The sequence below is a fragment of the Anolis sagrei genome, chromosome 1, assembly GCF_037176765.1.
Source record: "Anolis sagrei isolate rAnoSag1 chromosome 1, rAnoSag1.mat, whole genome shotgun sequence".
NCBI lineage: Eukaryota > Metazoa > Chordata > Lepidosauria > Squamata > Dactyloidae > Anolis > Anolis sagrei.
The window spans coordinates 204,223,796-204,246,279 of NC_090021.1; the positions used below are offsets into that span (position 1 = coordinate 204,223,796).

Here is a 22,484-nt window from a genome sequence, read left to right on the forward strand (position 1 = left end):
TAAAACTTTGGTGTTCCATTCCAATACACAAACTCTTGGATCATAACAGACATGCAAGGAAAAAGACTTGCTTTTATATGCACCTTGGAACAGGCAATATTTGTATTTTAATTGCTTCCTTTGTCATTCTCTTCTTACAACTTCTCACTAGCACCAATAAAATTTACCTAACTCCTTGTATATCAAGTTGTCTACACTCACGTTCCTATCACACATCTGTCAAAACTCTTCATTTTCCCATCTACATTTCATGTAAACCATTCCATCTTTTTATTCATCTTCCTCTCTGCCCACAGAGCCTTGTCTAGAATTACCTTAAAAACTAGGGATCCTATATCTGAATGCTGCCTGTAAACTACATAAATGGTTATTCTGATTAGGTGAAGGCAGAATCAAATGGTTGTCCAGATGATGCTCAATTACAACTCCCAGCATTCCTTAACACCAAGTATGTTGGCTAGAGCCACTGAGGGCTGCAGTTCAATAAAATATAGAGGGCTGCTCGATTCCTACCCTGTCCAATCTCTCATTTTTCTCTCATTTTTCTCTCATTACACCAATATTAATATCACTCCACTTGTTGCCAATTAGTTGGCAGGCAAAGGACTTGGTGTTAGGACACCTTTAAAGCCCTGCATGGTTTGGGTCTAGGTTACACACAGGATCAACTCCTCCTGTATAATCTCTTATATAATGTAGCTCATATACTCAGGTCGTCTGGGAGCCATTTACCTCAACCAGTCAGTACTAGATTGTAACTGTTATCCAAAGGACCTTTTTGGTAGCCTCCCCAGACTATAGAATGACCTGCCAGAAGAAATTTAACAGCCAGACATGCTCTCTAAATTTTTCAAAGCACTATAAGACCCATCTCTTCTTGCAGGTTGACCAGTTTTATTTTAAACTATGAATTTGAAAATCACATTTAAAGCATGGATTGTTTTCACATGTAATAGTTTGTGTTTTAATTTCACATTGTATTTTAATTCTACGCTGTACATCACCTCAAACCTTCAGAAGAGGTGGATAAGATATAAATCATCATCATAATCACTATCACCATTTACACCAGTTATACCCAACCTTTGATCCTCCAGGTGTTTGAGACTCCAACTCCCAGAAGCCCTGCCCAATGCTCAGAAATTCTTGCAGTTGAAGCCTAAAACACATGGAGGACCAAAGGCTAGTCACCACTAATTTACACTTTAGACTGCGGATCTGCTGCTGTTGACCATGCTTCTTTGCTAAAGACCTTAGTGGCAAACATTCCTCCTGTATAGGTATATATTTTGAGTACAAATAAAGAAATGTTTTCCCCCAGCCTCCAGGAATAGATGGGAAGTAGAACAATTAGTAATAACTAATACAAAATGGTCTTAGAACTGGTCAGGATAAGCTACTTGAGCTCATCCACATTTCAACCCAACTGCTCAAGGACTCAGCAGAAGAATATATTCAAGTTTTCTGAACAGGGTCACAGAGAGCAACGCAAACACAACAAAGGTGTTAACCCTTCCCTATGCTTTCCAAAGCTAAAAGATGTCTCTGTGTGTGTGTGTGTTGAGTTACACTTAAAAATGTACCAGTTCTGATTTACATTCAAATTCAACTTGAGAACACACCAACAGAACTTATCTTGTTTGTAACTTGGGGACTGCCTGTACTGTACAAGAAACACTGTTTTCTACTCAACAAAAGCTGTAACTGGGGGTTTGCTTTGTAACTGGGGGTTTGCTTTGTTACTTTGCATAGAAAGCAGCAATTTCTATGTAGGAATTAATAGTTCTGCATTGAAATATTTTTTTCCACATAGAAAATTCTGGCTCCTGTTCACAAAATGCTGTTTTGTATGCAAAACAACCACGTGCAAATTTTGTGCAGAATAAATCCTTAATTGTGAATAGCTTTTTAAAAATTATGTTGTTTTTGAAAACTTTCTCAGAGAGAAGAAAATTGCAAAAATTACATCCCTACCACAGAAAGAGATGGGGAGAAACCTAGCGGGTGTCTCTCTCCTTCTGTGTAATGTAAGAGCCACTTCTGTTGGCTGAAAGACCTTGGAAAGGCATGAAATCACACAGAATGGGCGAGCTGCATGAGGACAGGGAAACCAAATAATTAAGTGGGTCTTGGTTGCATAAGTCGAATTTTGCTTCTGAAAGATACCTCTGGATCCTAGAAATGGTTTGCTCTTGGAAGAAGCACAAATGAGTGGTTTTCTTCCTCTGGGAAATCTAAAATCTAATATCTTTCTTACATGGTCCCAAGCTAGCAAGTTAAATCCAGGTAAGACTTCCTTCAGAAAAGTTCATTCTCTTTCACCTCCCTTTACGAACTTTACATAACAGAACTACTGTATTCAAGAGATGTTTTTATATATATATATATAGTCTACCATATCCAATCAAGAGTAAAACCTGAAATATATAACATGCAGAACCAATCTTTGGTTAAACGAACCATGTGTTGCAATTGTACAGTTAGAGATATAAAAGTTTCATGCACCATATGCTGCATCAGAATTGCTTTTCTGAAATATTTACCTCCTGACCTATCTAATTTACACCTGCTGATAATAACCCTCAAGAAGTCACAGGGTTAACCACAGATGGTCCTCCTGAAGCATAGGAGAACTCTTAATGGTTAGAGTCCTTGAAATGGTAAAGGCTGGCAATGGGGAAACTAGGAAGACCTGGAAAAATTCAAATCCACCCTCATCAGAGAACAGACAGAAAAAGTTCTAAGACCAAGTACCATTTAATAGCTTCTTTCTAGCAGAAACACTCTGAATGTTACAGACAGAAATACGAAAATGACCAAGTAATATTTCCTCTGGATTTCTCCATCATCTTCTCTTGATGAAAATTCTCACATGTTTTTACTCCAGCCTTACTGTTATATCAACAGATTCCAAGAAGGCAGATCTTTATCTGAAATAGCAGGACTGTGAGCTGCAAATGAGTACAATTGACTTGGAGGTGAGAATGACAGCGCCTCGGCCCCAATCATATAGCAACTTGCATTCTTTCTGAATCTTGCTGGCTGACAGCGTATACAACCAAAGACAAAGCTCACAATTCATAGTGGCTTTTTGCTCTAACTGCACCATGCTGTAAGCAAACAGCCCTGAGGAAATGAGTTACTTACAGCAGATTAAGCAATTTGCCACAGTGTCTCTGCAAATTGCAATTGTAAATCCCTACAATGCTTGAAATGTTCTGCATAGAATATTCAAGGAACACAAGCTGCTAGTTCTGTAGTTCCAGGATCATTTGACAACTGCTCTGGGGAGATACACAAACACACATAGCATAACATAAAGAGTGAGAGGGTTGAGTTAGTTTCCACGTATCAATGAGCAAAATAATTTCAGAAGGACTAAAAACAAGCAAATTTGCCCCATCTAGTCATCTGTTTGAATATTTTCAGCTTTACAGTTACTCTGATGAACTAATCATTTTAAGGGGCAGCTCTTATTTGCTGTTTCAGACTTTATGTTGAATTCATATACAACAGAAACATATATACATGAACACACGCGTAAGCCCAGTAAACAAAGAAATAAGAGCATTTTACTATTTTGATAATGCAACACCTGCAAGAAACTTTTCATCCCTGTAGACAGCTCTACTAATTCCCAGAATGATTGGATTTTATCAGTAAATCAAAAGTTAATAACTAGCAGGACAAATTATTCTTCATCAATGTGCCTCCAAGGGTGGCTCAAATTCACCAAATCATATGTCACAGTGTTGGATTTGAGTTTTTAAATTCCCTTATCAGAAGTGCCATTGTCACCTCTAGATACAAAATGGTGCCAAATCACTATTAACTCAGTTTGATTTGATGAAGATGTGGCCCATGGAATTGTCCAATATTCTGCTCCCCAGGAACAGAACTGAAGCCACGATGTCTATGTGCTAATCTGTTCATTAATGTGCTGAATTGGAAGCCAAGTTCAGTACATTTTTATTCATTATCACATATTAAGCCAGCTGCCACAGAAAGAAAGGTTGCAAAAGAAATATGTAAACTAGCTAACATGTTCTCAAGCAGATAGAAAGAATGCTTCCATTAGGATTTGCCATCTGATTTGCCCAGGAACCTGAGGTCGTGTGATTCATGTGGCTTACAAAGCCAAAAGGCAACCTTGCATATTTCTCCTGACTTTTTGTCAATTGCAATATGGCTCTTCTAATAATCTCCTATAGATCTCAAATCTTATTTGGAGCAGCATCCATTCTACAGTTCTCTTCTTCTCAATCAGTGGTTCTCAACCTGTGGTTGCCTAGGTGTTTTGGTCTATATCTTCTAAAAATCCCGGCCAATTTACCAGTTGTTAGGATTTCTGGGAGTTGAAGGCCAAAACATCTGGAGACCTAGAAGTTGAGAACCACAACCTCAATGAAAATGAAATGAAAATGCTGTTTTGCCCTTGTCCTTGAAATGAGGCTCTCTGTGGCCTAACCAGATAGCCACGGTCATGACGAGAAAGCCTGTAGGAGATATTCACATAGTATATGAATACAGAATACTGCACATGATGCTGAATGTATACAAAGGGCTAAGTCTTGAAAAAAAGCTACTTTTTGATGTGTACTGCCTAAAACTCCTCAACCAACATATTTATTATGCCTGTCATACATTCTTAGAAAATGTTTCTGTGTTGCAAGAGTAACCACTACCATTATCAAGAAGAAAAGAACTGAAGTAGAAGAAGTATTAAAGCTCTACATGCAAGTACCTGGCACCACAAGTTTAGCTAACAAGATGGCACCTAATGGGAAAGATCTCTGGGATCTTCGAGAGAGCAAATCACAGTAAAGCAGACCATACTGGGCTAGATGTATGCATTGCCTGACCTGGTGAAAGCCAGCTTCCTCTGTTTCTATTATTTCACCTTACTGGAGCGCATGGAGAGTGTTAATTATTTGATTATAGCTCCCAGGATTTTGAGAACTGTAAGCCCAAAGGTTCTGCCTTCTAGAGAGCGCCTGCAAAACCAAATTACAAGGCTTAAGGAAGCATTTAATTGCCACCTTACCTGATCACAGATCAATTCCCATTTTTTCTCATTGTCATACTGCCGGAGTAGCCTTGCTTTGTCAGGAGGCAAATTCATTGCATTCTGTGGAGAAAGAGAAAACAAACAGGGTTGACCACAACAAGCTTAAGGATGTGGAAAAACCATAATATGTTTGTCATTACATTAACAGTTTTCCTTTGAATACTCAAAGTTAATCCAGCGCGTTCCAGAAAAAGGATATTACAACAAGAACTGCAAGAGAATATCAAAGGAAGCAAAGACAGAAATGTCTCCCTTGCACATACATACATAGGAGAAACACCCCCTCCTCCATAAGATTCAGCTCAGACTTTGTCAATATTTTGACCATAAAATTGGAGAGGAGAGTTGTTTATGAGTCATTGTGAGTCTCTTCACCCACCCACTCCAGCCACATTCATTACTGTATTATCTATTCAGAGATAAATAACTACGCAACTACACAAATGAGGGCAATACAGAAAATTACACACAATTCATGAGTCAAACATGTAAATAGTCAAAATGAACACAGCTTTTAAAGAGGTCACCCTGAAAGGGGTTGCCCTGTTAAGTCTGATGCAGTATAAACAGCAAAGTCATGTGGCATCTTAAATCACGTTAGAGAAAGTGCTGCCACATTTAGAGTTATCCTTACATTGTGACTGGGACATCCTGGCTAAGCAGGGCAATTATAATAGTTTTCCTGCTTGGCCTGAAACTTCACACAGGGTGCATCTACACTGTATGTTTAATGCAGTTTGACACCACTTCAACTGCCATGACGCTAATGTTGATCTATGTTTTTGTGCTTTTCTCATTGTTGCCTCCCTTGTTCTGTTCCATGTCAGATGCTTAGATTGCTGTTCTCTCCAATCCATCATGTACTCCATGGACACCTACCTTGAACTCATTAAAACCCTAATCAGTGATGTTTGCAAAGATAGAGATACGCATGCCAAAGAGTCACAAATGCCCATGAATCTGCAGAATTAGTTCATGTGGCTGGAAATATCTCCCTTCATGCCTCAGGATGAAAAGTCAGGTTGTCATAGTAGTTGGATTATTTCAAAACTAAGGGACACCAATGAAATTCTGTCTTGAGAGGTTGATTGAAATGTTTTATGCATTGTGATTTTATATACAAGTTCCAAATGATGTGAAGTTTCTTTAGAAATTTAGCAGAATTATTCTCAAGCATAATGGTATCATAATGGCCAACTAGCATCTTTGGGAGGCAACCTGCTCATACCTATTGCTCTGCCCCCTATAAAAACCTTCCCAAAACTCGTTTATACTTTATATGTCATACTTCAACAAGCTTTCCTCAACCTGGCAATCTTTACATATCTTAATCTATAGTTCCTATGTCATCTAGAGATGGTGGGAATAGAAACCTAACATAGTGAAAAGGTGCCAGGATGAAGAAGGCTGTCTAATAAAGTGCAACCAGAGGATTAAGTTAGATGTATTCTCAATCATACTCTCATTGCCTGCAAAACCCCACCAGGCTCACAGTCTAGTACTCAGCCAGAACAGCAGCAGAAGTTTCCAAATCTGCAAGAATGGAAATCCCAGGATACATCTACACTACAGAATCAATGCAGTTCGATACCACTTTAACTGCTATGACTTGATGCTATAGAATCCTGGATTTGTAATGTGTGAGGCATGAGCACTCTTTGGCAGACAAGGCTAAATACCCTGTAAAACTATATCTCGCACGATTCCATAGGACTGAGTCACGGCATTTAGTGGACTCAAACAGCACTAATTCTACAGCATAGACACACCTCCAGCGCTCATACAGTATCCATCTCAGCACTTCTAGTTCTTTTTTCTCTTTGACCCTTCTTACTCATGGCTTATCTCTCCTAGTATTGCTCATTCTGTCTTTTCTTCTACTTCCTTTCCCCTCTCACCTATTAGGGAGCTGAATTGCTTCCTCTTCCCCCCTGAACTGTTTGATGAGTTCAAGGGCCATAAAGATGAGGGAATTGTTTAGAGCAAACTAGAAGCCTTCTGGAGAAATAGAAATCCTAGACTAAACTGCAGCTTCATCTCTAGGGAAAGTAAGCTAAGTAAGTACTTCAGGCAGATTTTAATTAATTAAACTTCATTTAACCATTCAAAAAACAAAGTAACCCTAGGGTGCACACCCTCAGGGTCCGATTAATATTCATGCCAAATTTCAGGTACCTATGTTTCAGTCTTCAAAGTACAGTAAAGATAGCAGATACACAGGTCTGCATTGTCTTTTATCACTTTTATTATTATAGAAACTATAACACAGATATGTGCACAACAGCATTCAAACCTGAGTTTCAAGGCAGCATAATTAAAACAATAAATCAGGCTATCAAACCCAAAACGAACAAAAAGGAGCAGCAGTTGATGATAATGATCTCTGCTCTTGTTACATTAAAATCCCTAGCTGAATGGAGGTAACTAGTTACTGCCAAGTTTAAAAATAATGACGGGACTTCTACATTTGGTACAGTATAGTATGCAAGCAATTTATAAAAGATTGCAGATTTAACTTGATTTATTTAACAATAGATGTTAGTTTTCAAACCCAACTCTGGCAAGTTTTTCAGACTTCTCTGCTAACGTTCTAGAAGAAAATGATCCCTACAGCAACTTCCTTTTTAAAAGCTGCCATCTCCAGAATGCTGAACTTAGAGATGGAAAGAGGAGAATCCTACACTTAATTTGGCAACGTTCCATGCAGCTCATGATGTTTGGCTGTAGACTATAAAGTTCATGCCAAACAAAAATGCCTCGGATCTAAATCCAATTATTAGTCCCAACTAGAGCGGATCCACTGAATGAATGGGAGTTAGGTAACCCAACTCAAGTTTCATTGATTTAGTGGGTTCAGTGTTACTTGGGATTTAGGCCTTAATCTTTAAATTGCCACAATATTTTTGCTGTTGTTATATTTGCACACAAAGCTATCTTAACACTCTTTTTTTGCATAGCTCTCTGGAACATTCACTGTCATACCAATATAGAGGAACATTAGTCTAATATAAATAATGGAAAAATGTGTCCACAATGTATGCACAATGACTAAACATGTGCAAAATGTGTTATTGTCTTGAATTTCAGGCATCACAAGCATCACATTCTGGGTGCTGGAAAATATGGTAAACAGCAACAAAAACGTTTGCAGAGGAAAGGAGGCGAGTGGATCTTGAAATTAAAATCAGGAGGTCTTAGTGAAAGCCTAACTGTAATAAGAATACTACATATTAAATCAGATGTCCTTGAAAGTTTTTTCGAAACATTCTCTCTATCCAACCTCTTCTCATTTCTGGCCATCTACAGAACTTGTAAATAAGTAAAAGTTGTAAGTCTAGTTCCTTTTTATTCTGTAACGGTTCAGTATATGGACAGAGATTTTCAGCAACTCCAGAAATTTCTGTTCTTGTAAGACTGAATGGTATACTTAATAAAATTATATTTATGTGACAGAACTGTAGATGATACTACTACTACTACTACTACTACTACCACTAATAATAATAATAATAATAATAATAATAACTACTACTTTATTTATTTATTTATTTATTTCGGGTATTTCTACCCCGCCTTTCTCAACCCCGGGGGGGGGGGGGACACGGGACTCAGGGCGGCTTCAGACAGACAGAGTTTTGGAGCACAATACTCCTGACACAATCGTGTTAAAAAACAAAGTATGGATCGTCGATGTCGCAATCCCAGGTGACAGCGGGATTGAAGAGAAACAACTGGAAAAGCTGACACGATATGAGGATTTAAAGATTGAACTCCAAAGACTCTGGCACAAGCCAGTCATGGTGGTCCCAGTGGTGATTGGCACACTGGGTGCAGTGCCTAAGACCTTGGCCTGCACTTAAACATAATCGGCGTTGACAAAATTACCATCTGCCAGCTGCAGAAGGCCACCTTACTGGGATCTGCACGCATTATTTGCTGATACATCACACAGTCCTAGACACTTGGGAAGTGTTGACGTGTGATCCAATACAACAGCCAGCATAGTATCTGCTGTGGACTTATCTTGTTGTGTTTCAAATAATATTAATAATAATAATAATAATAATAATAATAATTTATATTCCGCCCTATCTCCTCGAGGGGACTCAGGGTGGATTCCAACAAACAAAAAAAGCAAACATTCAATGCCTCAGTGCAACAACCGAGGCATTGTCCTTTCCTAAACTTTGAAATTATAATTGTATTTATGCTTATTCTAGTACTAGAAGTCAAGAGTAAAAATGCATTGGGTCGCCAAAAAAAAACCCCAACAGTCTCTTTAAACATTTGAAGACCTGTGTCTTCTTTTGCCTGTGGATATATACAAGTTTGCCAGTTCCGGTCCGTCATTCACACCAGGAAGAAAATGTCAATACAATTTCTGGAATTGCCACAATGATGAAATCACAAAGCGGCAGATTTATATTGACCCAAGATTAATCCCAAGTACTTGTTGACCAATACAGGTCACTGATGACTTCGTACAACATCCTTTCCAAATCATATTCACTGCCTCGTTCCTAAGCTTAAAAGGGAGGAGAGCACACTCTGTGAAGAAAAAAAATGCTACCGATTGTACCAAATGACCATTTTGTTATACCTAGATGTTTTGAAAGCACATCCAGACTTGCTCTTTCTGGCTTAGTATCACTATCACTGTTTTCTTCATCTCTGTCAAAGGCTAATCCTTTTGCCAATCCTACCAAGAAAGCTTCACATTTCTTTTTGCAACATCATAAATGATTCATAATTCTGCCCTGAAGATTTCGACAGCATGACTTGTCCTTCCTGTAATTACGGTGCCTGATTAAGTGCAGGGAATTGTGTAATGTTGGTAGTCTGATTGCACTGTACTGTAATCATCACTTCCATCAGAAAGGTAACCTGGCTGAATGCCACAAACCCAAAAGACACAGATTTTACCTCAGTCCCATGGAATTGAAAGGTTGCAGAACTTTTTGTATTGAAAGTTATTTTCTCAGGCTCAGAAAACCACTTATTATTGAGCTCAACAACCCATGGTGACACCATGTCAAAGAGACATGTTCATAAGTTAGTTCTAATGCATCTTAATACATATGAAATACATAATTACAGGCATATTGTTTTGTGTACCTTTGAGTCTTTTCCAACTTCTGGAGACTCTAAGGCAACCCTATCACAGGGTTTTCATGGCAGAATTTGTTCAGAAGAGATTTGACATTGCTGTCCTCTGAGGGAGTGTAACTTGCTCAAAGTCACCCGGGGCCCTTCCAGACAGGAACAAATTGCCAGATCTGTCTCACTTTTACTAGAGGTGTCCAAACAATGCCTCCAGTAAAAGTGAATTAATGCCAGGTAAACCAGGTTCCCTGGTTTACTCCCCATTAATTAAATACCTCATTAGATCTGGATCTTTATGAAATATCTGGGTCTAATGAGGTATTGGGCCTGTGGGGACTGACTCCTGGGACAGGGTCAGTCCACACAGCTTTCCCACTTCTTCAGGCTCCAAAAGCCCAACGGAGCAGGATAGCTTCGGGGTGGCTTCAAGCTGTCCTGGTTTCAAGTGGGATAGCATGTAACCTGGGGTTTGGGTGGTGTGTAGGGACTAGAACACGCACTAAAGCAGGTTACTTTAACCTGTTGCTACATGGGTTTTAACTATGTGTGGAATGGCCTCCAGTGGATTTCCATGGCCAAGCAGAGATTAAAAGCATGGTCTCCAGGGTTTTAATTTAATGCTCAAGCCAAGAAATCATGCTGGCTCTCACAGGCACATAATATATCTGGAAGCAGGATGGAGTGAGATAGTTGGATGGTAGGTGTTAGTACATATATAATTAAATTAAACTAAATTAAGTCAAATCCTCTAGAGCAGTGGTTCTCAACCTGGGGTCCCCAGATGTTTTTAGCCTTCAACTCCCAGAAATCCTAACAGCTGGTAAACTGGCTGGGATTTCTGGGAGATTTAGGCCAAAAATATCTGGGGACCCCAGGTTGAGAACCACTGCTCTAGAGATAAAAGCTCAAAAGTGTTGTGAATGGTTCCATCAGAAGAATGTGAACACAGTGCCCCCTTGTTTTCAGTAGTTTAATAGGTTATGAAGGGATGGATAGTTATGTGTAATCAATTAGAACCCCCTCCCTCTGCTACAGATTGAAATTTTAACTTCACAGTTAATCTAGCTAAAAACCATTGAAGACCTTTCTCTACACCTTGTTCTCACAAGCACGTAATATTCTGTAATATAGGTGTAAGATAGCGTAACACATTCAAAATGTTTTCAATGAAGATTTGAGTACGAACCAAAGATGAAGTCTGAGTATGAACCAAATGTGGATAAAATATACCTATGGATAGCTGCAGAGTGTACTTGATATACGGAGTTGGAGTTGCCTTTGCAAAATAGGAAAAACACACACAGTTCGCCAAGAAAGCCTTTATGAGTTCGCCGGTTAAACAAGCTAAACATGAGTCTGTGAATCTCCCAGTTCTCCATTTCCACCTCTGTATCACTTTCTTATGCACTGTTGTTTTATGAGAAAGTTTCAGTTTTGCTCAAGGTTACAATTACATGGCAGCAACTCACTTCAGAGCGGGAAGTAACTTCCAAGTTGTCTGCAGCTAATGAACACCCACACACAGACTAAACTATCTAGCCGTTTCATTCAGATCCTCAGATTTCCAAAACAGAATAGAGATCTAGCAGTAGATCAAAATCCTGCCTCTCTGGAGCACTATTCCCTGTTCCTCCACACCCTGTGATAAAAAGACAGGGAAACAACACCATGCCTAACTCTCACCAGCCTTTCTCATGAATGGCTCCTTGTTATCACCCCAGCATGTGACTCATTTGTTTTAACTTTGGTGCTTTCCACTTTCCTATATGAGCATATTCCACGGCTTTTTTCAGTTGCAAATGTTTTCCCTTCAGGCCATGGTTCTTGTTCCACCTTGTTTGGAACTATTGATCTTTCTTCTTTTCCATTGCTAACCTTCACAGGGTAGATGTGAGACTGGAACAATACCAAACAAAGCTCCTTTACATACTTTCTCTACCACCTTCCTCTTGTTCTGCTGCATTTTGTGATTTTATTTTTGGTTTGTTTTTGTTCAAATCCTGAATTCTTTGATATGTATGTTTTTGCTGAGGGGCCTTCTTTTAATCCTTCCTAGACGACTAGGGATCGAAATTGCATTCCAGGACTTAACAAAGCTCCAGGGTTATGTAAAGCATTACTACTGGCAACTGAAGCACTAAATCACCTTTAACTGTGAACTTCAGAGGAGTGTGGGTCCTTATAAGAGTTTTGAAGTCAAAGTCAGAACTCAGTCAAATCTATGGCTTAGGAGTGCTGTGAAGTTCAAGGCAATTCAGACTCACCCTGATGTCACCCATATGAGAGCCATATACCTCTCATATCAATTTCTGTTGACATAATAATATTACAACGTGTGCGGTCCAAGCGATGGGATCAGGATTTCTCAAGCAGCCCTGCAAGACACTAGCAAATTTGGCACATTCTTCTCTCCCTCTCCCTTTCTCTCTCTCAACTTTGGCACATTATTTCTGCATTTCCTTCCCTGCTCTACGCTAGAAGCCCCAAAAGTAGCACAGAAGTCACACTGTTTCTCATGTTTTGACTTGAAATTACGCATTTCCAAACTACTTTCAAATCCTGTCAAGATAACAACCACTGTTAATTAGCAGTATCGTTAGTTCTCCAGATTAATTGGTAATGACCTCATTTGCATGCATCTAAAAATAGGACTAGTTTGTTCTATAAATGCAAATAACTCCATTAGTTAAGTTATATTTATTATACTGTAAGCATACTTTGTGGGGATTTCACTAGAGTAGGAGTCCCCGGTGGCACGATGGGTTAAACCCTTGTGCCGGCAGGACTGCTGACTGACAGGTTGGTGGTTCAAATCTGGGGAGTGGGGTGAGCTTCCGTCTCAGCTCCAACTCCCCATGTGGGGAAATGAGAGAAGCTTCCCACAGCATGGTAAAACATCAAACAACCTGGCGTCCCCTGGGCAACGTCCTTGCAGACAGCCAATTCTTTCACACCAGAAGCAACTTGCAGCTTCTCAAGTCGCTCCTGACACAGAAAAAGAAAAATTAGAACAGGAGTGGAGAAAGTGTAGGCTCCAGTGAGCCTCTGAACTCCAATTTTATGGTCTCTGATACCTCTGCATATTCCCCACTGCAAAACATTTTTTATTAATTTTAAAAGGTCTCCCCTGAAAATTACCAAAGGTATACTCAAGATATGGATCTCCTTCTCCTTGTCTCAGAAACACCTCAAATCCTGGTTTAGAAATGAATTATGATTTCAAACTAGCCAAATGAAGAACGAACCCAAAATGGCATCACAATCACATGAGTCGCCTAAGGGCTGAGAAGGGCAGTATACAAATATAGTAAATAAATAAGTGGTCATCAAGACATGGAGGTATGAGGTGCAAAATTGGCATCTGCACCCCATGTATCTGCCCATCTTCATACTTGATGAACAAATATATAATAATCTTAAATGAATGTTAAAAGGCACTTACGTATATTACATAACATATTAATTTTACTTTGACACTTTTTATCTTGATTAGCCTGGTAGTAACATAAGCTGCTTTGTGAAGCCAAAAATTTAGGGTAAAATGCTTGTGGAAACAAATGCATGCAAAGTGACATGCACACACCATCTACATGCCTTGGGGAACACCTGCTAATACTGACGCTCCAATATGTATTTTGTGAAACCAGCCAACTTGGAGGGAGATGAAATATACACAGCTGGGATTAGGAAGGCATTGCCAAGAGAGAGCCAGCGCAGGCGCTTCCCAATCCAACTTGGCATGCTCCAAAAGAGATGAGTTGGAGCTGGTGGCTAACTGGGAAAGGAAAAACTTCCTAAGGCCAAGGGTGAGGGAAGGAATAAGAATTTGAAAGTAACTATAGATGCTAAGCAATGAGGGATTTTTTTTCCATTGTTTTCTGGGTGAAAGCCCCCCCCCTTTTTTTAAGAAAAATTGAGAAATTTAAAATGAGTATTTTCGACAGATTCAAAGTTACTGTAAAAGGTAAAGGTTTCCCCTTGACATTAAGTCTAATTGTGTCTGACCCTGGGAGGTGGTGCTCATCTCCATTTCTAAGCCAGCATAGTCCATTGACACCTCCAAGGTCATGTGGTTGGCATTACTGCATGGAGTGCCGTTACCTTCCTACAGAAGCGGTACCTATTGAACTACTCACATTTACATGTTTTTTAACTGCTAGGTTGGCAGAAGCTGGGCCTAACAGCGAGAGCTCACCCCACTCCCCGGATTCAAACCACCAACCTTTTGGTCAGCAAGTTCAGCAGCTTAGCGGTTTAACCTGATGCACCACCAGGTTTTGCTGTTTGTTTTGCTCTGTTAGAATTGTAATACAATGGTTGCTGATGACACAATAAATAAAATAACCAGGGGCTCCATAAAGTTACTGTACATTGGGATAAAATGCATCGTATACCCCTTAATTGGGGGAAAAAATATCAAGCTTTCATAAATTAAAATGCAATTACTCAGAATATATTTACAAATTAAACTTACTTCTTGTACAATATGTCTGCCTCTCTATCATCTATTTCCGTTACAAAACTGCCTAAACAACAAGCAACCTCCTCAGTTTTGCCGCTTTGAGGATCAGGTAACCCGTCTCCCATAAAAGCGAAGAAATCACTTTCTCTATAAAACAGAGAAAATTATTTAGTCTCCACCAGTTCTCCATATCATCAAGCAGACATAATATACATTTCCATAAAAAGAACTGCAAAAGGCAAACCAAAGCCAAGGATTGTAATGATCTGATACTGTACACATTCTTACATAAAAGTCCTTCTCTTAAATAGCTCTTACAAATAATTTTGAGGCAGTAAATATGATCTTAAATGTTTTATTCATTGTTCTAAAAGAATAGAATGTTTTCTTTTCTTTTCTTTTTTTCTAATGTAAGGGGAGAAGCACTCCCCTCTTTTTTGTTCAAGATTTCCAGGCCTTTTCATCTGTAAAAATAACTAACTAACTACTTACAGCTGGTTACTTAGATTGGTAATGACCCACCAAGTACCATTGTTTTTCTGGTAGAATTAATGAAGACAAAGGTCATTCCTTCAAACAGACTTCATGGTCCAATTAGGGGTTTTCCAGATCATTTGTGGACTATGTGTTGTTGAAGGCTTTCATGGCTGGAATCACTGGGTTGCTGTGAGTTTTCCAAGCTGTATTCTCTTCTGACATTGCACCTACATCTATAGCAGGCATCCTCAGAGGTTGTGAGGTTTGTTGGAAACTAGGCAAGTGAGGTTTATCTATCTGTGGAATGTCCAGGGTGGGAGAGAGAACTTTTGTCTGCTTGAGACAAGTGTGAATATTGCAATTGACCACTTTGATTAGCATTTACTGGCCTTGCAGCTTCAAAGTCTGGCTGGTTGCTGCCCAAGGGAATCCTTTGTTGGGAGGTGTTAACTGGTCCTGACTGATTCTTGTCTGGAAATCCACTGCTTGTGGTTCTTTATTCACTGTCTTGATTTTAGATTTTTTTTTAATACTGGTAGCCAGATTTTGTTCATTTTCATGGTTTCCTCATTTCTGTTGAAATTGTCTACATGCTTGTGGATTTCAATGGCTTCTCTGTGTCGTCTGACATGGTGGTTGTGAGTGTGAGAGTGGTCCAGCATTTCTCAAATAATATGCTGTGCTCAGGTGGGTTCATCAGGTGCTCTGCAATGGCTGACTTCTCTGTTTGAATTAGCCTGCAGCGCCCAAACACAAATCAAGGAACATGAAAGGCACTGTAGTCTATTTCAACCTGAGACTTCAGTCATAGTAGAGCACCTGATAAACCAATCTGGACACAGCATATTATCTGAGAACACAGAAATGCTGGACCAGGAGAGAGTGCTTCTGGAACATGGCAATACAGTCCGGAAAACTCACAGCAACCCATTTGTGGACTAACTCTTTCCTCCACTCACAGCTGAACTCAGTTTCCTTCAACCATTTCTCCTTCTCTTTAAACCAAAAAATCCAACCTTATGTGGGAAATAGCCTCTCCAAAAGCTAAAACAGCTCCAGGACACTTCCTAGAAGAACTGATTTGTGTGATTCCCAGAAACACTCCAAGCCACTTTGAGTACCCTTCGGGGTAGATAAAGTGGGGTATAATAAATAAATATAATAAAAATAATATAAAAATAAATCTGCAAGAGCTTCCACTGAAATCTTCCCCTGCATTGAAGTCAAATTCTTGAACTGTTTCTTGTTTGCAACCTTGTCTTACAATCTGTAAATGGTTACTTTTGACTGGCTAAATTTGCCCTGATTATATAGTTTAAATCACTTTTTGATATTTAAATTGAGCAGATCTAGAAAAATGGATCCAATAAATTATTTCAATCTATCCCAGTTTAATACAACCCAACCATGGAAGAGGGGTCGGGGAGAAGAGACTGGACTATTATCTCCCAGAAACTCTAGCTACCACAAATAGTAGCCATGGTTACTTGGGAATTCTGGGGCAGGTAGTACAAAAAAGTAACTTTTTCAAACTTTGCACAGAATTCCAAAGTAATCATAGTAACATTGACCACAGATATATTCACCTTTGCTTAAAACTATTACAGTTTGAAGAGATTTGCCTTTTGTGTATTGGAAAAAGCAGATATTCTACAGGTGTGACTTCTCCCTGCACCGTAAAGAAAAGATGATTTTATTCCATGTTATTCTGGGTGAGGATTCTGAAAACCAGTTTCCGTGTGTCCATTTTGGACCTTGGTCAGCTGAGATCCAATCACTTTTCCAAAACTAAAGAAGCGCATTAAAAATACCGCCAACTTCTTAGCTTGACTCACTATTAAGAAACTATGCAAAGTATCAAGAATTAGAGTACCAAGCCTTGCTAAGTTCACTGGAAACAGCTGCTTTCAACGTTCTATCACATGTGATGACGTGCTGCATTTACACTCTGATAGAGAACAATAAAAAGCTTGCCAGTCACTAAGTAGTGCAGGATGTGGTCTGGAGCTGACTAAGAACATTTGTTCTGAACTTGGAACTCAGCCATTATGTAATAATCGGTTAAGAGAGTGTGTTGGTTCTCACTTTACTACACCTGAGTTTTCCATTCAAACCTGTAGACCAGAACTATTTAGTTACTTATGCAGGAACTCAATTAAATCTAAAAATAAATTGTGGAAAGCTAGGTACACCTTTTCTTATACAAACCACAAAGCTCATTTAACAAAGGTACCCTTCCTTATCCCAAAGCCTAAAATACCACTTAGAACATTATTGCTGAGATCTTCCAAGGTGAATTCTTTATTTATTCCAAGTTCAGTGTGGCCTTTATTCACATACTGACTGGAACAAGGATCACAGAAATAACAAAGAAAGCATACTAAGAGAGAAGAGGCTCTCTTACGCCTCTTTTCAGTAAAGTATGGTAGAAACAAAACATTTTTATTTCCAGTAACATTTATGAAATGGCACAGTACGAAATCAGATCATATCCATGTGTTATAACCAGAGATGGGAAGGCCTGAAAATAAAAAGTGGAAAAAATGGGAAAAACAGGGTTTTTTTGTGGGTATTTTTTATCTTGATCTTTTCCAATTTTTCTGTTCCTCCCCCCCCCCCCCATTTTTTTGTTTCTCCCCATTCCCTCCAACCCCCCCCCCCCCCCCCCATTTTTCTGATTTTCTTCCAGGCTTTCCCATCTCTAGTTACAACATAGCCCAAAAGAAATGATAAAGACTCACATAAACACACACATAGAGTTCCAGTTCATTGGAGAACAGGGAAACCAGTAAATTAATTTCTATCTAATTCCTATCTACTATGTAGTCCCTACCTAACTCTGCTGAAAACAGCTGAGGAGAACACAAATCCCCCCCCCCCCCCTTCACACCAGTCAGCAAGGATTGGGGCAGATGAAGCACAGATGTTTTTGATCTCTTCTTCTCACATGTGAGCAGAAAGAAGGGGAGGGAATCATACAACCGCAAAGCTTATCCATAGTTTGTTCAGAGCAAACATTATTGTTTAGTGTCAGTTTGGTCATACTATGGTGGTTCCATAGAATGACAGAGTTGGAAGAGACCCCAAGGGCCGTCAAGTCCAACCGCATTCTGCCATGCAGATAGTCCTCCAGCATCTGCTATAAAACCTCCAGAAAAGACAGCTCCACCACACTCTGAAGCTGCAAATTCCATGGTCAAACAGCCCTTCCATATTGTTTTGAATCATGATTTATTCAGAAATTATTTGTTTTTTATCCATCCTGTACCTACTTCCAGATGATAAATAATAACCTTCTTCTGCAAGTTCACCACTTGCTCTTCCTGATAAATGTCCAATATTGCAACAAATCCTTTCATTGCCTTGTAATCATACATAGAATGGAGCACACTAAGATCGACCACCTCGCCAGAAGTAGAGTTCCAGGTCTACATGAACAGCTTCAATCTTTACTAGATACCAAACTGATACTTCTTTTTAAAAAATGCCAAGAGGAAGGCACCATTTGGCCTAGGCTCCAACATGCCAGCTCCTGTGTCCAAACACTAAAAGGGTCCGTACAAACACATTAATCTCATTGGTGCCTGAGAAGATAAGCAAGAGTTTATATAACAGTGAGATCATCCCATTCCCATTCTGGGAAACTGATATGAACAATTGCCCAAAGCCAGCTATCGCACACGTGAACTGAGTAAACTGACGCCTGCTGTTAACAAAACGTTGGGCTTGTGATAAAAAGATAGCAATCAGCATGAACTTCCTGCAATTAAGTCATAAAATACAATGGCCATGGACATATTTACATTATCCCCATTCCTTCTTTTCTCCTGCAAAGCATGAATGTTAAGATCTTTTATCCCTCTCCCGCTCACCTCCAGACTTGGAGTGGACAATAAATGAAGCAAGTGGAAAATGAAGAGTGCAAGATGTTCAGTCCCTCCTATTCCCCAAAAAGAAACAATCCAGAGGTCAGTTTTTATGGTCTGGTTAGTCTGGCACATTTTTTTGAAGAACAGTATATAGCAGTGTTTCTCAGCCTTCCTAATGCCATGACCCCTTAATACAGTTACTCACGTTTGAGAGTTGTAGTTGCTGAGATTTATAGTTCACCTACGATCAAAGAACATTTGGAATAAACGATAGAATTGGGCCAAACTTCTCACACTGAACCCCCATGATCAACAGAAAATTTTCTGATCGTCTTTCTGATAGTCTTTCACAACCCCTCTGACACCTCCTCGTGACCCTCCCCAAGAGTCCCGACCCCCAGGTTGAGAAACACTGGTATATAGGAATGAGATCACAGAAGTTACGATTCTTTGCTACTTTGCTCATGCCCTGTTCCTGGAGACTGAGGAGGAACTGAGGGATTGCAATGATAGAAACTCCCCAGGAGAACACGGCAGATTTCTTCTATCTCACCCATATTACAACTCTTGGTTTTTTGGCATGAGGTCTTAGAAACAGCTGCCACCGGGGCCCATAATACATACTATTGTCTTTACTGTGCCAATTATAGTCTAGTTCAGCAAGCACACAGTCTCCCCTCGCGTGCCCGCCCCCCATCCAAATCCCTCAAATTATTCCTGTCTGATCCTAACTGCCAAACGTTACAAGCTAAGCTTTCATTTCATTTATCCTCAAATCAGATTGACAAAAACCAGAACTTTTGCTAAAGTGCTCACAGATGAAAAGCAAGGCAGGAATGTTAGAAAACTGACTGAAGTGTGCAAAGGTTTGAAAATTTATAACAATAATGAATCAAGGAGCCATATTAACTCCAGGCTACTGCATGGAAATATGTTCCAAATGACGCCACATTAAATTACTGGAAGATATATATTACACACACTTGTCATGACTTTCACTTCAAATAGCATTCAAATAGGACAGCAGAGCTATCACAATGGAACAGTAATAAAATAGGAAACACTCAAAAGGGCAAAAGTTTGCCATGAAATTAGAAGTGACCCAAACCTCACATCTGAGTATTTTGCTTTTAGACCACAAAAACTGTATTGGATCCTCTCTCCTAGCAACAATATACAGATGCTCTCTGCCTAAGCCTTTCATGATTTCACAGAATAAGCACAGGAATAAAATTTGACATGGCATCACATGCCCTCTGCTCAAGTCGACTTCCATGTATTGGATGCAGTGCCTGGATGTATGCCAATTCCTCCTCTCTGGAGTATGGTATTTCTGCCTCTGCTCCCACTAATAGCGCTAGACAGCCTCAGCTCTTTTGCTGTGCAAACCCAAGGGTGAGCTCCGTCTGTCAGATATAAAAGTAATGAATTCATTTTGCTCGCAAGAGAGGCAAGCTAGGCATGTGTCTGATGCCCAACAGGATAGGATGTCGCCAAGCAGAAGCTTTTGAAAGCTACAGGATGGATTCCAAAACCCAGAAATAACTTTTAAGTCTCTTGAAAGCAAAGCTGTCAACTGTTAACACAACATTAGCCACCGAACAGAAGCAGGAAATGAATGCATTGAAGAGTATTTTTAGAAGGCATACTCCTGAGACACAGATTTTTAGGAAGCAACCCATGGGGTGTATGCATCCTTCTCAATTACAAGCTGTACACTTGACTTAGCTTCCCCCTTCTTCCCATGCTATCCATGGGGAGCGCATACTTCTCAACTGCACATGGTACACTTGGCTTGAGTTCCTTTTCTTCCCATACAGCTCTTGCTATCTTTTAATAGAGTAACACGGTCGAGGCCAAAGAGGCATGACCCACATTGGCTGAACTCATAAGACCACTCAGTGTTTGGGGAATGTGAACATTCACAAAGCAGCTGTCTGCTGTCTTAACAGTCAAGGAAAGGCTACAAGAAACTGGACAAGGGCCAAAGTATTAATGTATCCATCTCAACTCAGCATTTTAAAATCCACCTCCACAAAAAAAGACAAAACCTCACCAAAAATAAAGTTCCATGGCTAAGTGCTATGCTGGACACTTTTACTATGAAGTGATACAAGAAATATTTAGTTAATTCTGCTGCCACACTGTTCTGCCATTTTCTCATTTGCATTTTTAAACTGAGCTTAACAAACCTGATTGTGCTACTTTATCTTATTTTTGAATTGCAATTGTACACTTGGAATATGTTATACTATACAGTGTGGCCACAAAACCGATATAGGTGGATTCATCCACAGCTTCATTTATTAACTTAGGGCCTTCTGCAAAAGCTACACCTTCTTCTAGGTACTTCCATCATTTGTTCTATTGAAAATACAATTCACTATTATCTGCAATTTTATGTATTCATATGAAGTCTGCAAATGCATTCCCCTTGAATACCAGTCATACTGTAATATGAGTACCAAATATACTGAGGTAGAACTTTTGGGGAACAAAGAACTTCTTCACTGGGTGAGTGACTGTGGGAATTATCATCTAAAAATGTACATTTTCCGGGCTCTGAACAACTTGTTTAGGTTTTGAGTTTCCTGTATCTTATGAGTAGGATGAGCATCAACTATACAGTGGCAAGTTTAACTTTAATTTTTATTTTAACATGAGCTTTCATGCATATAATCCCTTAATCAAGTAGCATTCCTAAGTGGCATTAAGATCTCAGGCATAAAGCATATTTACAAAGTTGTGGGAGTGAGATGGAATGTAGCAGCATCCACAAAAATGGAAATCCTGGCCCTTACACTGAATTTTCAATAGGTTGGATGAGGTAATACAGGACTTTCAGTTCTGTCACTCTACTGAAAACCCACTGATAATTGCACATATGCCTTCATTATTATCTGCAATTTTATGTATTCACCAAGATCATAGTATCAAATCTATCATTTACAGCCAAGTCCTCTGTTACAACTGCCTCCGTTCGGATTCCCAAGACTGAGACTCTTATACCTGATAGTTTCTGGGTCCTAGCCTTGCCTTGTTGATTTGTTTCATCACCTCCTTAAGTGGGTTTTGTAGTTTGAGAAACGGATTTTGAAAATCCAATACAAACCAAAACCACAAAATGACAGAATACCCCTGATGGTCACTAACAATTTCCACATGAGACCACTCAGATGCATCAAGAAGGAAAGTAAGGGTACTTCCAAAAAGTGCCAAAATGCTGCATAGTTCCCTACCATCCTCAAAGCTGTTTTATTATTATTATTATTATTATTATTATTATTATTATTATTATTATTATTTGAAGCAGATTAAGATGGAGGATGGACGAGAACATCCGGTGGATTTTTTTAAAAAAAATATCACTCCAGAGATGTGCTTATGTACATATGAGGTCCAACACGTAACAGAGCACATTTTTAACTTTAAAAACTTCCCTCAAATCTCTGCCTTCTCCCAATTGTTGATCCAAGCTCTGTTTAATATTACAAAGTGCAAAAGA

At 39.4% G+C, this 22,484-nt stretch overlaps 1 protein-coding gene across 13 annotated transcripts in view; it reads right to left on the minus strand.

The window, feature by feature from the left end:
• The window catches only part of FMNL2 (formin like 2), a 238,118-nt gene that overhangs the window by 94,563 nt on the left and 121,071 nt on the right, over positions 1–22,484 (minus strand). For all 13 annotated transcript variants that reach the window (XM_060776951.2, XM_060776997.2, XM_060776987.2 and 10 more), the window contains exon 2: positions 5,045–5,128. In XM_060776951.2, the coding sequence (XP_060632934.1) occupies positions 5,045–5,128 (84 nt within the window). The remainder of the gene's footprint in view (positions 1–5,044; positions 5,129–22,484) is intronic.